The 13,858-nt window shown below is 39.3% G+C and overlaps 1 protein-coding gene across 1 annotated transcript in view; it reads left to right on the top strand.

The window, feature by feature from the left end:
- Poxn (paired box pox-neuro) overlaps nucleotides 1–13,858 on the top strand; it is a 71,265-nt gene that overhangs the window by 32,209 nt on the left and 25,198 nt on the right. The window contains exon 3 of the mRNA XM_074104579.1: nucleotides 6,952–7,172. Within this exon, the coding sequence (XP_073960680.1) occupies nucleotides 6,952–7,172 (221 nt within the window). The remainder of the gene's footprint in view (nucleotides 1–6,951; nucleotides 7,173–13,858) is intronic.

Here is a 13,858-nt window from a genome sequence, read left to right as displayed (position 1 = left end):
CAATGTTTATATTATCAAAATAAGATAATACCGTGACTAGCGTTAATTTGAGACCCATTTCGTCAAAAAATCCTTTGAATTGTCATACAAAATGACAGATATTCGATCTTAAGTGGTTCCCAAATTAACGAACGTGACTGTACAACTAACTGTAAGTGGAGTGGCTTACCTAATCCAAGACATGAAAAAGGTTGAAAAACACCGGGCTACACTTTGAGTCAAATATTCCGATGACAAACCTTTACAGGAGCGGTCGATCATACTAATCCAATATCTCTCTGAAGTATTCCGGAATCATTTGAATACATGCAACCTGTAACTTATGAAAGGTAGATTACAACAAATAAAAAACTAAAACTAAGATTAAAATTAAATAAACCAAACTAAAACTACAATAATCCCAAAAATGGCTGTACCGAAGACGCTGGCAGCATTTCCTCACTGGATTGCTTGACAGGATTCATTGAACGAGGAAGCTGCCAGCTCTTCGGTCTCCTGTGGTATCTCTGAGTCCCTTTGGTACCTTAGTTTAGACTTGCAAGAAAAATCATAAAAACTTCATTAAGTACATTGCAGCGTTTGATTGACTACCTACTTCAATCGCGTCTGCTTTACGGCCCAGCAATGTGCAACTTGCACATTTGTCTTCCAGACCCCTATTCCACAAAAAAATAATTTTCTTTTAAAAAAAAATAGATCAGACTACAAAAAACCATGAAAATATTTTTCTACCAGTCTGAAGTCGGTGCTTCAACACGAGCCAGCAGGAGTGATTGAAGCCCAATAATACTCGTAGGTGAAGTACGTATAGGTAGTGCTGAAACCGACTTCAGACTGGTAGATAAATATTTTCATTTGTAGTCGGTTCTATTTTTTGTTAAACATTTTTTTTTCACGCTTCTTAGTGTAAAAGATCTAAAATGCTATAGTTTAATGTCAACTGCTCGTCACCTTTCACGAAAAATTGCTTTTTCGGATGCAGAGACGTTCATTATTGAGAAGTCCTGGTGCTTATCACATCACCCGTTCCATTTCACCATATGAATTACGATGAGCTTAAATTGCTTATCAACTGCGTTAAAGTAATTGAAAGTCCCGTGAAGACCCGTGAAGTGCTTGTTATTGAGTAGTCGCTCCATTGGTCAAATTTGGTCTTCATCATCAGTTCCACTTCACCAAATGATGATTTTCAAGAGCAAATTCACAAGTTACTCCTAAATATATCGAAATTATCATAGGCGTTCCTGCAATATTTGAAGAGTCCCCTCAATTTCCCTAGGATGAATCCTAGATCCTGATTTGGTGCTTATGGAACCTAATTGAAAGCATTTCTAGATGAAGGAAAAAAATGTTTTCAAATCGGTTCATAAATGACGGAGTTCTGAGGTAACAAATATAAAAAAACAACCGAATTGATAACCTCCTCCTTATTTTGAATGTCGGTAAAAAATGTTACAAATCGACATAATTATTAACTTTCTCATACAAAAAAATTACAATTATGTTTGCTGCACTTGTCATATTTGTGGTACAGAGGCCAGATATAAACTGGGTATTAATATCTTGGCCTCTCTAAAGCCCCGTAAAATTTGTTGAACAACATTGTTAAATCAAGGTGTTGCTGAGTGGCTCACTGCATGTTGCCGTGTTGCTGCTTGGTCAGTAAAAACTCAGCAACACGTTGATTCAACAATGTTGCCCTACAAATGTTTACCATGAAACGGGGTTTAATCCATTCTGATGTTAATTGTACCATCTGCGTTGCATACCTATCCTAATAGGATGAAGGCTTTCTATATGCTTCCAATCTAGTATATCTTGATCCATAGCACGTAAGAGTTTCGATGAACTCGCGTGTCTTTTTATACGGTCGCTGAATCGAGCAACAAAAATCGATCGTTACCCAAGAAATTGGCTACCGGTAGTTTCGGGAGGCCTTTACAAGAATAAATGAAAATTGTAATCATTGTTTTTGGAAGTATCTTAGGATGTCTTCAACCCCCGACGAAAAAAGAGGGGTGTTATAAGTTTGGCGTCAATGTCTATCTGTCTGTCTGTGGTATCGTAGCTCTCACAAAAATGGCCCGATTTCAATGTGGTTTTTTTACGTGAAAGCGTGTTTCTTTTCGGTGGTTCTTGGCTACATTTGATAAAAACCGTTTCAGCCGTTTTTGAGATATTTAACTTTAAAATGACAATTTCGGGACTTTACAACTTTCTAAGTTGGTTGTTTTCTTCTTTTAACCCGGGTCTTCTGTATAAACTGGTATCTAGCAATATACCTATACAAATACCAAGTACAATATACAAGTACATAGTCGATCCATCTTGTTATTAATTGGCATCATAGAGACATTCAAGGCTCTAATGTGGTCCTCACGGGAGACTAGCGCCGTTCATAAGTCCGACAATAAGCTGAAAAGGGACTATTTCGTGACATTTTGCTCTCAAGTTTCTTTTCTTTGTACCTGTCCTTCGTATTGTTTAATACCAGACAGACGTTCGAGCAAGTTCACGTACGAGTTCCTTCAGCGTTTCTATTCGTGTTTTGCTCGGCCAAATATGCAACTTTTTATAGCGTATCTGTACCACCATTTACAGATTAGAAAACCAACTTTATTGCCTCATCGAGCCAAAGCAAGCAATTTAAAAGTGCACAAAGTTGTAACTCTAGTAGTTACACGAATCAAGTGGGTGGTTAGGTGACACACGAGCAAAAATTAACCTGTTGTAGGTATGGTATGGTAGTACTGCACAGAATTGATATGGGACTTATGTCATTTTTCCAACATGGAACGTCTCTATACGGACACGGTACTACTACCATCTACAACACACAACGCACGTTACGAATTAATATTTAATTTGTTTCTAATATCGTCATTATCATCGGCCTATCTTAGACCATTGCTGGACATAGCTTCTCCAATTGCACGCCACTGAGCATGATGCTCGGCCACTCTCATCCTGTTACTGCCAGCTACCTTGCAAAGATCATCGCTCCACCTAGTCTGAGGGCGTCCCACCCACGCCACGCTTGCCGATTGTTGCTAATATAGGTAGTTTTAAAAGTTACGGAACCTCAAAAAGCTTTGAGCCTAACGCTACGCATCAGACCGCACAGAAGTCCTCCCAGATACACCTTAACATTTACGATTACGACCTCTTACCAAATGAGATTTTATCACACTTTAATGTTTTTCGCCGCTCCGCTATAACCTCTCAAATTAGATGCGAAAGTCCAACTCAAAATGCAGTTTTTATTTTAAACGGTCCCGATAACTATTGTTACGGAACATGTAATGTGTAAACACCTTCGTTTTAAAAACGGTAATTTGGATAAGAGTTAATTGAACTTTCGCCGCTTGCTTTTAATTTCATTTTAAACAAACATGCTCCACAATTTTCGGACTTACTAAATTTACGCTTTGTTTTAGACACATTGGGATTAAAGAACGTGATTACTTTTGATGAACTCCCGATACCTCAAGGCTAGGGGGCTACTGTAATTGAAGTTAGTATCGTACCGTCCCTCTCACTATCGTATTAAATAACATAAACGTCAGAGGGACGGCAAGATCCGAAGTTCGAGTTTCGAAATCACCATAATCTTTCTACCCTTGTCTTATACCATGTGGAAGAAAGAATTGATGATAACGATTATGGTTCCAAGTGTGTCAGTTAGACGATAAGGCCTCTGTTGCATGCATCATCCTGATCACGGGTAGACTAAAGAATATGCGGGTGGATGGTAATGTTATGTAGACCGTGCCCGGTAGTAACCCTATTCTTATAATATAAGCCACCGAGAATCCAGACAACATCAGTGGCTCGCGATCAAGCCTTTTAATAACCCTGCCACGATCAAGCAAAACCTGACCCTCAGCCTTTCGAGTACGGTCGTGTTTCGAACTTGAGCCTCATGCAATCATTACTCAAACCTTTGAATGAGGAATCGTAAAGGAAAGTAATTTGCAGTCTCTCGACGGCGGTAGTTTCACGACGATAGCCGTGAAATGGCGTGGCGGGAGACTCAGCTACCATACGCGGTGAGATGGCGACAGAATCGGAATTATAAAAGTTTATTGCCAAGGCGAGCGAGTTTCATACTCAAAAAGACATGTCTTTATAGTCTAAGATCCCTTAAAGGTAATGCAAGGAATAATAATAATCAAATAATAGTAATCAAATGAATATAATAGGTACCGAGTTAAAATAGGTACCTACCTATGCTAACAAAAGTAATGTTGATAAGTTGCCTAATAAATTTTTTCAAGGTAGATGTAATGATTGAAAATAGTTTTTTTTTTATATTTCCGCCGATCTTGTAAAGATAAAGATATTTATTTGTCAAAACACGAGTTACATAAAATACAGTTGCGGTTTGGTTCGGTTGTTGTAATCAACAAAATTTGACCATAATCTTCTGTACATTTATTTAAGAAGAGAAGACCTGACTCACTAACTCCTGACATGAACACCCAGCCTAAGCATTTGTACCACAACCTTTTTGTCCAGGATCTCAAAATTTCACCAGTATAAAAACGTAGATTCATTGCGATGAAAATAAGAACGCTTTTTTAACGCCCTGGTTATTAATCGCTTGGCATTAAGCTTGAATCTTTTGTAATTGAAGGCGTTAACGTAGTTGGTGTAAGTCGATAAATAAGGTTCCTCGAAGGTAGCGGTTAACAAATGATTCCTTTAAGTTCGCTTAAAGTGTCTCCGGCGGTTAACTTTTAATTAAAACAGAGCATTCGCGCTTTTGAAGCAAACCGCTCTCTAGAATAAAAGCGAGATTACAAAGTTTTACTACGGTGAACAGCTGATTTGATGTTCTGTGTGCGGATATGCAGTAACACTAAAGAAAAAGTTTTTTTCTTATATTTAATTCACAATCAAATTAGGTACACAGGTTAGGTAATAGGGTGTGCACTCAAAACCGATTTTACCGGCCGGACGGTACCAGTTTGATATTTGGAAGCTTATTCATTTAGACCTCTATTTAAGTAGGTATGTATTTTAATTATGGTCTACCGCAGAAGTATCATGGAGCTCTGGGGCTCTACAGAGCACACTTTCAGAATGGCTGCTCTATAATCATCTCGGCATTTTATTGCAAACTTTGTCAATTTACAAGGAGTTGGACTTTGTTTCTGCATTCCAAAAGAATTTTTATGTTTGTAAATATGTCATGTTAAAGTGTTTTAGAGTATATTAATTACCATGCTCAAAGTCAAAGTCAAAATATCTTTATTCAATTTAGGTTAAGATAACAAGCACTTATGAATGTCAAAATAATCTACCACCGGTTCGGAAAAACCTCTGTTGAGAAGAATCCGGCATGAAACTCAACGAGGTATTTTTTTTTCCCCTAAACTATTATACGAGTACCTCCCTGCTAGGCACAGGGAATCCTCTCAGAACGAGAGTGTGTGGGCTGTAGTTCTCACGTGGCCGCAGTGCTTCTCGACCTTAAGGCTGCTTTCACTGAGGCGGAGAAGAACGGAGCGGAGAGTAGACGAGTAGGGACATTAGTTGAATCCACATCTCGTCTCCGCCTCATTATCATCAGACGTGTCAAAGTCAAAGTCAAAGTCAAAGTCAAAATATCTTTATTTAATTGGTCGATCCCTACATGACTCCTCTCTGCTCCTCTCGTCTCCGCCTCAGTGGAGTAGCAGCCTAAAGCTCGTGGTAAATTTCAAATGTATGAAAAGCCGTGGTGGCCTAGTGACTTGACATATGGCTTCTCAAGCAAATGACCGTGGGTTCAAACCTGAGTTCGCACATCTGAGTTTATAGAACTTCATCAACGAAATTACATATGAAATTGTGCATTCATTAATTTTTACTTAATCCATGTTTTGGCTTAATAAGGGGTGTCTCCTAGTCGGTAAAAATAATGGCCACCCTGATAATTACGACAACTTCGCTACTAAAGTGGCGTAGCGTATCTAAAGATCTTTACAAAAAACCGAGTGACCACAATGGTGGGTTCAGGTAGGATTTGGCAATCAAATAAATATTAGCCCCAAAAGACAGGTGTATTGTGTATGGGAACCGTTATTCTTGCGAATAATTCTTGTCGAATTGGATCTTTAATAGTTCGGTTGCTAACGAGCTTTGTTTATTAGCTATTTGCCGATAAGACATAAATTATCAACGGTAATTTATGTCCGGAATGGAAGGAAGTTGTTTTCAGTGAAATAATAATCGAATTCTATCACTAAATGCCTATAAATGTACCTATAAGCTTAAATATTTAGGTTCGCCTTGATTCCTTGGATAATTATTTGTGGTGTGTGAAATTTAGCGATGTTGTTTAGGGTATTATTGTGAGAATATTTGATTTGAAGTAACTTTAAAGCAGGCTGTATTTTTTTCAACCGTTTATTTTACTGTGCCCGGTTTTAAAGTTATAAATACAACAGCCGCCTAGTACACCTAGTAGTAGTTCGACTTTGTACATCTTACTATCCTGTGTTATGTTATTTTCATGTGTTTTATGTACAATAAAGAGTTTTACAATACAATACAATACAATACAACATGCGCCAATTAACAGTCTTAGCGATACATATTATTTAGATTACCTATTTACGTAATACTGGCCGTTTTCCTGATAGTTTTGATTTTCTTCTAAAAGCAGCGAAGCGCAACTGACGAGTAGAAATTTCATGCGTAGAGTTAGGAATTAAGCAGAATTACAGACTCAACTAATAATACTTATTTACATTCATACGTCTTTAAATCATAGATATCTAATTGCCCTCTTTTGCAATATAAAAATTGACTCAATGTCTGCAGCAGATCCCCATAAAATAAGACCGTATTTTGTTATAGGTAGAGATCTATCTGCTTTTAGCGTGACAACACATTTTTGCCATTTATCACATTAGTAGGATTGTACATCTATTCTATATCTAACTGAACTTCATATTGTTCCAGGACAGGCGGGCGTGAACCAACTCGGCGGCGTGTTCGTCAACGGGCGCCCGCTGCCCGACGTGGTGCGCAAGCGCATAGTGGAGCTCGCGATCATGGGGGTCCGGCCGTGCGACATCAGTCGGCAGCTGCTCGTCTCACACGGCTGCGTGTCCAAGATACTGACGAGATTCTATGAGACTGGGAGCATCAGGCCTGGCTCGATCGGCGGGAGCAAGACTAAGGTAAGATATGCTTGAGATATTTGTGAGGATCCCGAAATACAAATAGTGGAGCTCGTGATCATGGGGGCCCGGCTGTGCGACATCAGCCGGCAGCTGCTCGTCTCACACGGCTGCGTGTCAATGATACTGACGAGATTCTATGAGACTGGGAGCATTAGACCGGGCTCGATCGGCGGGAGCAAGACCAAGGTAAGAATACTCTTGTGATCTACGCAAGGATCCTGAAATATTGGTCAACATAGCGCATAGACATATAGTGGAGCTCACAATCATAGAAATGCAGCCGTGATAACATTTTACGGCAAGCAGCTTGTCTCGCACGGATTAGTGTCCATGTCCAAGATACTGACGAGATTCTGTGAGACTAGAAGCATCAGAACTGGCTCTCTATGATCTATGTGAGGATCCCGAAATTACAAATAGTGGAGCTCGCAATCGAAGCTAATCCTGCCGTGAAGCAGCAGTGCTGGCACTGTGTTTCGGCGTGGAGAGTAAGACAGCCGGTGAAATAACTGGCACGAGAGGTATATATACTTGCTCGTTTGCCATCCAGTCGAATAAAAAAAAAAGATCGCCGGAACCCAGTTCTAAGTCCGGAAGAAATCTTCGATGCATGTCTGTATTTTTTGTTCAATTGGACACGTTCCAATAAGAAACGTGAGATATAGTCATGAAAAGATTTGCAACTCGTGCTAATTACTGCGATGTCCTCGGTTCCTTCCTAGACGCAATTACCTAGACGTGCTGCCAAACATACTGTTGTAAAACCATTCAAATATGTATCAACAAGTTGCGTGGTTAAGACAGTTTCTAATACAGAAAAAAATATATAGCTGACTAGCTTTTGCCCGTGGCTTCACCCGCGTGGAATTAGGCTATCGCGCGCTGTTCCCTCGGGAACTGTGCATTTTCCGGGATAAAAAGTACCTAGCCTATGTCACTTCCTGGCCCATAAACTATCTCCATGCCAAAAATAACGTCGATCCGTCGCCCGTTTCGACGTGAAAGACGGACAAACATACAAACACACACACTTTCGCATTTATGATATTAAGTATGGATTGTTACAGTTATATTTTTATAATGAACCTTAGCAAGTAAAGCTTGCTCGACTCTACAAATGAGCTTTTCTGTGACAGGCTAGTTGGCGCTAGGGTCGTGAGGTACGTTTGACAACTTTGAAGTTTGCGTCACGTTTCTGATTGGTTAAATAACTAAATGAGCCAATCGCAAGCTAGACTGCAACGTCAAACGGATCTCTCGGCACTAACGCCATCTAGCGATAATTCTCCTGTCAAAAATCCCATTCGTGAAGGTTCGCTTACCTTGGAGGACTAAAAAACAACTAACACACAAAACAACCCAAAACCGCCAATGATCCGCCAAAAACGAACAAAACTCCCAGCAATTATCATTTAACACCATCTGGATCTTCGGAGTCACGCAATCCTGCCGATCCTGCCAATCCGGACAAGAAGCATCAAAATCAACAATGCAACCGCCGGGTCCGAATCGCCGTAATTATAAACTATAAAATGACCCGGCTTTAGGCTTCTTGAGACGGCCTTTCGACACGCCTGCGGAGTGGGAAACGCGATGCTTTTGAAATTAAATGGTTCCGTAGTTTTGATTTCACTACTTTTTATTTGGTACAAGTTCTTGAACTTTTCAGTTTTATGCGCGTATGGTATGTTTAATGGGTTAGTCTCACTTCGTCTAAAACTTACTTTAACTTACTACTTAGACCAGTTGCTTTTTAGACCACTTGCTGCTTAGACCAGTTGCCTTATAGACCACTTGCTACTTAGACCAGCTGCTTTTTAGACCACATGCTATATGTAGTATGACCAGTTGCTTTTTAGACGAAGTGAAACTAACCCTGTTTAATGCCATACAATATGTACAACATTACTAATTAGAATTCTGTATAAACAGTCAAAACAATAGTTTCCGCTATTTTAGAATCATTTTCCCTCAGACATTTTCCTAGTAATTACAGGAAGATTTTTTTATATAAGAGGGGGAAAACGAGCAGACGGGTCACCTCATGGAGAGCGATCACCGTCGCCCATGGACTCCCGCAACACGTGTTTATTTAGTTGTTTTTTGGGAATTTAAATTACCTATTAAGTAGCAAAAATTGTGGTAGTATCAAGAAAAATGGAATTGTTACCTATACAATAAATACATTTTAGAATGTTGCATTTTCTTGTAACCAAAATTTCAGGATTTTCTACACAGACCTTGACACCTAAAAAGAACTGAATTATTTTGTCAGCGAAGTCAACAAGCCGCATATTCATATATTAAACTTGGTGCTACTACCATCTTGCTCGCTAATCCTGCCGTGAAGCAGCAGTGCTTGCACTGTTGTGTTTCGGCGTGGAGAGTAAGACAGTCGGTGAAATTACTGGCACTTAGGTATCCCATCTTAGGCCTCGAGGTTGGCAACGCATCTGCAATCCCCCTGGTGTTGCAGGTGTCTATGGGCGGTGGTGATCTCTTACCATCAGGAGACCCACTTGCTCGTTTTCCATCCAGTCAAATAAAAATGAAAAAAAAAACATACATTTATTTACAAATGGACATTGCAAGTTCAAAAATCTTATAGAATGGTATAAAAAACCGCTGCACGCTGAACCCAAAGGCGGACCCGGTAAGCGTATTCAACGCCGACCTCACTAAATTCGGTATGCATATAAAACTACCATTTGTTGTTCCACAAACGAACGCCGACGTCAAAAATTGATTACAACAAAATACTACCAAATCACCGAATACATTTATTGGAGCTGTTATTTTTATGGAAATAGTTAATTGACCGCTAATCAAGTGTCGATTGCTGGATCGAATGTGAGGTACGGAATAGCGGTCGTGGCGAATGGGCCCAATGACATGATATCATCGTCGGGAAATACATTTCACGTTTTAAAATACGCTTTTCACGATGAAAAAAATATTGTAGCGATCGAAGTGGCAACGTGTATCGGCATGAGCATCCAATTTCTATGTGAAAATTATTTCATAGCTATGAATATTCTGGAATTAGAATGAAAGGGTTCCTGTAAATAATACTGCAGTGTCATTTGTTTTTTTTCTTGACGGTGGCCTGACACTGCTGCGATGGGAATTCGGCAGCAACTTTTGAAAAATGTAACACGGCTCTGAATTTTAAAAGCATTTATATGTAGGTATAGGAATATATTGTCATGTCATGTATTCGTATAAGCTTACAATGCGATTAGTTTGAGGCTTATGTTTTGCAGGCGGTACCTTGAGCTGTTGGTACTCATAAAGGTGGTGGTGATAATTTACCGTCAGATGACTCGCATGCTCGTTTGCCTCCCTTACATAATAATTTAAAAAAAGTCCGGTTCAAAAAATGCAGAATTGGATCAATCTCATAGTTTCATCCTATGCCTTGTCCCAATCCCCTTGAAATGTAAACATTTGACGTGGATGGCGATTACAGTAAATGCTTATTTGTCGTAGGTTCTGCAAACTCTAAAAAGAGTTCGTAAAGACTAAGGGGCTGTTTCACCATCCATTGATTAGTGGTAACTGGCGGTTAGGTGTGATGCAGTCTCTTATTTGTTTTGTTTGAATAGACGGAGACGGCATCACATTTAACCGTCGGTTAACGCTAATCAATGGATGGTGAAACAGCCCCTAAATCTTAATATAACCTGCTAGAGATGCTGTCAATTTGCTCTTATCTATTGAAATCGTAACACATTTTTTGAAAAACTGACAATAGATGAATAGAATCTTTCAGCTAGACCATCTACACTCAACCATTTTTTGTTTGGCCACAAATGTGTTGTAGCCAAGCTGCAGCGGGCCGCAGTCGGTATTTATTGACAAGAGCATTTTTATGCCGGATGGACTACTTTCAGAAACTTGGCGGGCCATAAGTAGGTTGAGTTTAGCTGGGATAGACCGAGAAGGTACACTTGTACTCCTATCATCCTCTTCTCTGGCGAATATACGACACTCCCTTGGGATCTTCCCAGAATGAGAGCTTGGGCTGTGGTGCTAAAGTGAGGTGAGTTAGGGATAAGGAAATTCACAAGTATATTGCTTTGCAGGTGTATGCAGGTTTCTTTTAACAAAAAAACTCAACTAAAACTTGAAATTAAATTTCGCATATAACGTTCGGGTTCAAAGCATCCTTTGCGTTTGCGTGTGAAGCTGTACATCATACTTGTATATACCGTGGTAGGTACTTGTATGGTATGGAGTAAACTGATTGTGATACTTTTGTCAATTACCAATGGTTTTACCATCAAACTTTTATCGTCCATCCCATGGTCATCCTCCTCAATGTGGGTTAATGCTGCCATGAAACATTACGATGCCTCGTTACCTATGGTGTTTTGCATATTTCAAATGCAATATTCGCTTCGTGAATACGCAAACAAAAACAGGTGGAAGTGTTGATTGGATAAATCGCCCGACCTTCGGAATAGGTCAATCGAAAGGCACCTTCGGCCGATATGACATTGCTAGCGATCTTGATGAGTTCTGTGCTCGATTCGTTTTGGATCGGTTAGATTTGATTAGTTTGATTTATAAGGAAAATTTGAGTAAAATGAACAGGTTTGTTTTAAAACCTGCACATGTTTTGGCAAAACTGCGGTAGATTACAGCGAGTATCAATAATTTTAGCGCACTATTTTGGTAACTTTTGACAGAACGTGTCTTCATCTTTTTAAATTGCAAAACGGTTTAAATCATAGGCAAAGGCAAACTGTAGAGCTACTACGAAAATCGAAGTTCATGCCGTTCAGACCCTCTGACACTTATACTATTTAATACGAGAGCGAGAGGGAGGGTACGATACGAACTTCTATTTTCGAACTTCGGAGTAGGCCCTCTGTTTGAAATCCTTTAGTTAAATGTAAATATATATATTTTCTTAATTTAGTACCCATCTCGATGTAAATACACTACAAATATTCTTTATTGCGCATTACAAATCAGTACCAAGTAAGCAAGGTCCGCCCGGATTGCTACCACCATCTTGCTCGCTAATCCTGCCGTGAAGCAGCAGTGCTTGCGCTGTTGTGTTTCGGCGTGGAGAGTAAGACAGCCGGTGAAGTTACTGGCACTTGATGTTTCCCATCTTAGGCCTCTAGGTTGGCAACGCATCTGCAATACCCCTGGTAATACCCCTGGTATTGCAGATGTTTATGGGCGGTGGTGATCTCTCACCATCAGGAGACCCACTTGCTCGTTTGCCAACCAGTTGAATAAAAAAAAAAGTACAATAGGTAATTACTACAATATCAATAAAATAATAATAATAAATAGGTATTGAAGTAATCAGCTATCTATTTTATCTAGGTACATTTATATTCCTACTAGCTTTTGCCCGCGGCATCCCCCGCATGGAATTCGGTTATCGCGCGTTGTTCCCTCAGGAACAGTATATTTTTTCCCCGGGATAAAGAGTAGCCTATGTCACTTTCCAGCCCATAAACTATTTCTATGCCAAAAATCACGTCGATCCGTCGCTCCGTTTCGACGTAAAAGACGGACAAACATACAAATACACACACTTTTGCATTTATAATATTAGTAAGGATTTTCATCTTAATGTCTTCCTAATTATTTTTTTCTCGTCTAGTCTAAGAAATAAAACTTATTTGAACTATGGTGTATTTTATTAGGCGAATAATCGCCAAATGGTTTTCGTTCTACAAAGCTTGCGTACCACCAGATAATTACAAAACAACCATAACAAAAACCGCACTATGTAAAGCGTAATTAAAAGTTCAAAACACATCTCAATCCGACCGGGACTAATTCCAGACGTGGGAACACACGCGAACATCAAAATAAAATGTACCGTTACTCCTGTTCTAAACTATAAAATCTTTCGTACACCAATTTAAGTTCGTATCAATACAAACATAAACTTCGCTGCGATGTTATACTCTCGCTTGCAGTGCAAAAACTTTAAAGGACGTAACCGTGAAAAGCATTGCTCTCCTTTTCGCTCGACTCCGTTAAATGTAAAGCCTAAAAGAGATGAAGACAGTGTCATTTTGAACTGTTCCTCAGCGATAGTTCTCGTAGCTTTGCTCATCTTACGCCTGTTTTCATACTACGATTATTGATCCTAATACCGATACACTGCGGGGTTTGAATGACCCATCACATCATTCCTACTTCGCTAGCCGCGCAATCTATAACTATTTCGATGATATTACACGTAGCGTGAAAACTTGACTTGGTAAAATGACACGCTTTTTCTATATAATTGGAGATGGCTTCGGAAGCATTGATCCAATGCCACTTGGTAATAATTGTACGATACCAGGAACCATTAAATGTTAACTGTTGCTCAACATGAAAGCCTTAGTTGAAGCTTGTAGTTTCGTTTAATTGTTTGGTATAAAAGGTAGTGCAATAGTTGTTAATTCTATTATTTCGGTGTCTTTGATCTTTGATTTGACGCAGCGGGTAACCTTATCCTCTATTGTTTTAGCGGTTATTGTAGATCGGAATGACTATAATTTTACAAGTTTTATTTAGTTTTGCGTAATTTAACTTTGCCGGTCCAATTTAAGATACTTGTTGTTATTGGATTGACTTATAAAGTATGCCAGAGAATGTATGTTGAATAAAAATGCAAGGAAAAACAACAAAAAATACAGCGACCGTTAAACACTTTTTAACCC

Source organism: Choristoneura fumiferana, chromosome 22, assembly GCF_025370935.1.
Source record: "Choristoneura fumiferana chromosome 22, NRCan_CFum_1, whole genome shotgun sequence".
Taxonomy (NCBI): Eukaryota; Metazoa; Arthropoda; class Insecta; order Lepidoptera; family Tortricidae; genus Choristoneura; species Choristoneura fumiferana.
Note: the sequence above shows the minus strand (reverse complement) of the source record. Positions and strands in the feature narration are given on the sequence as shown.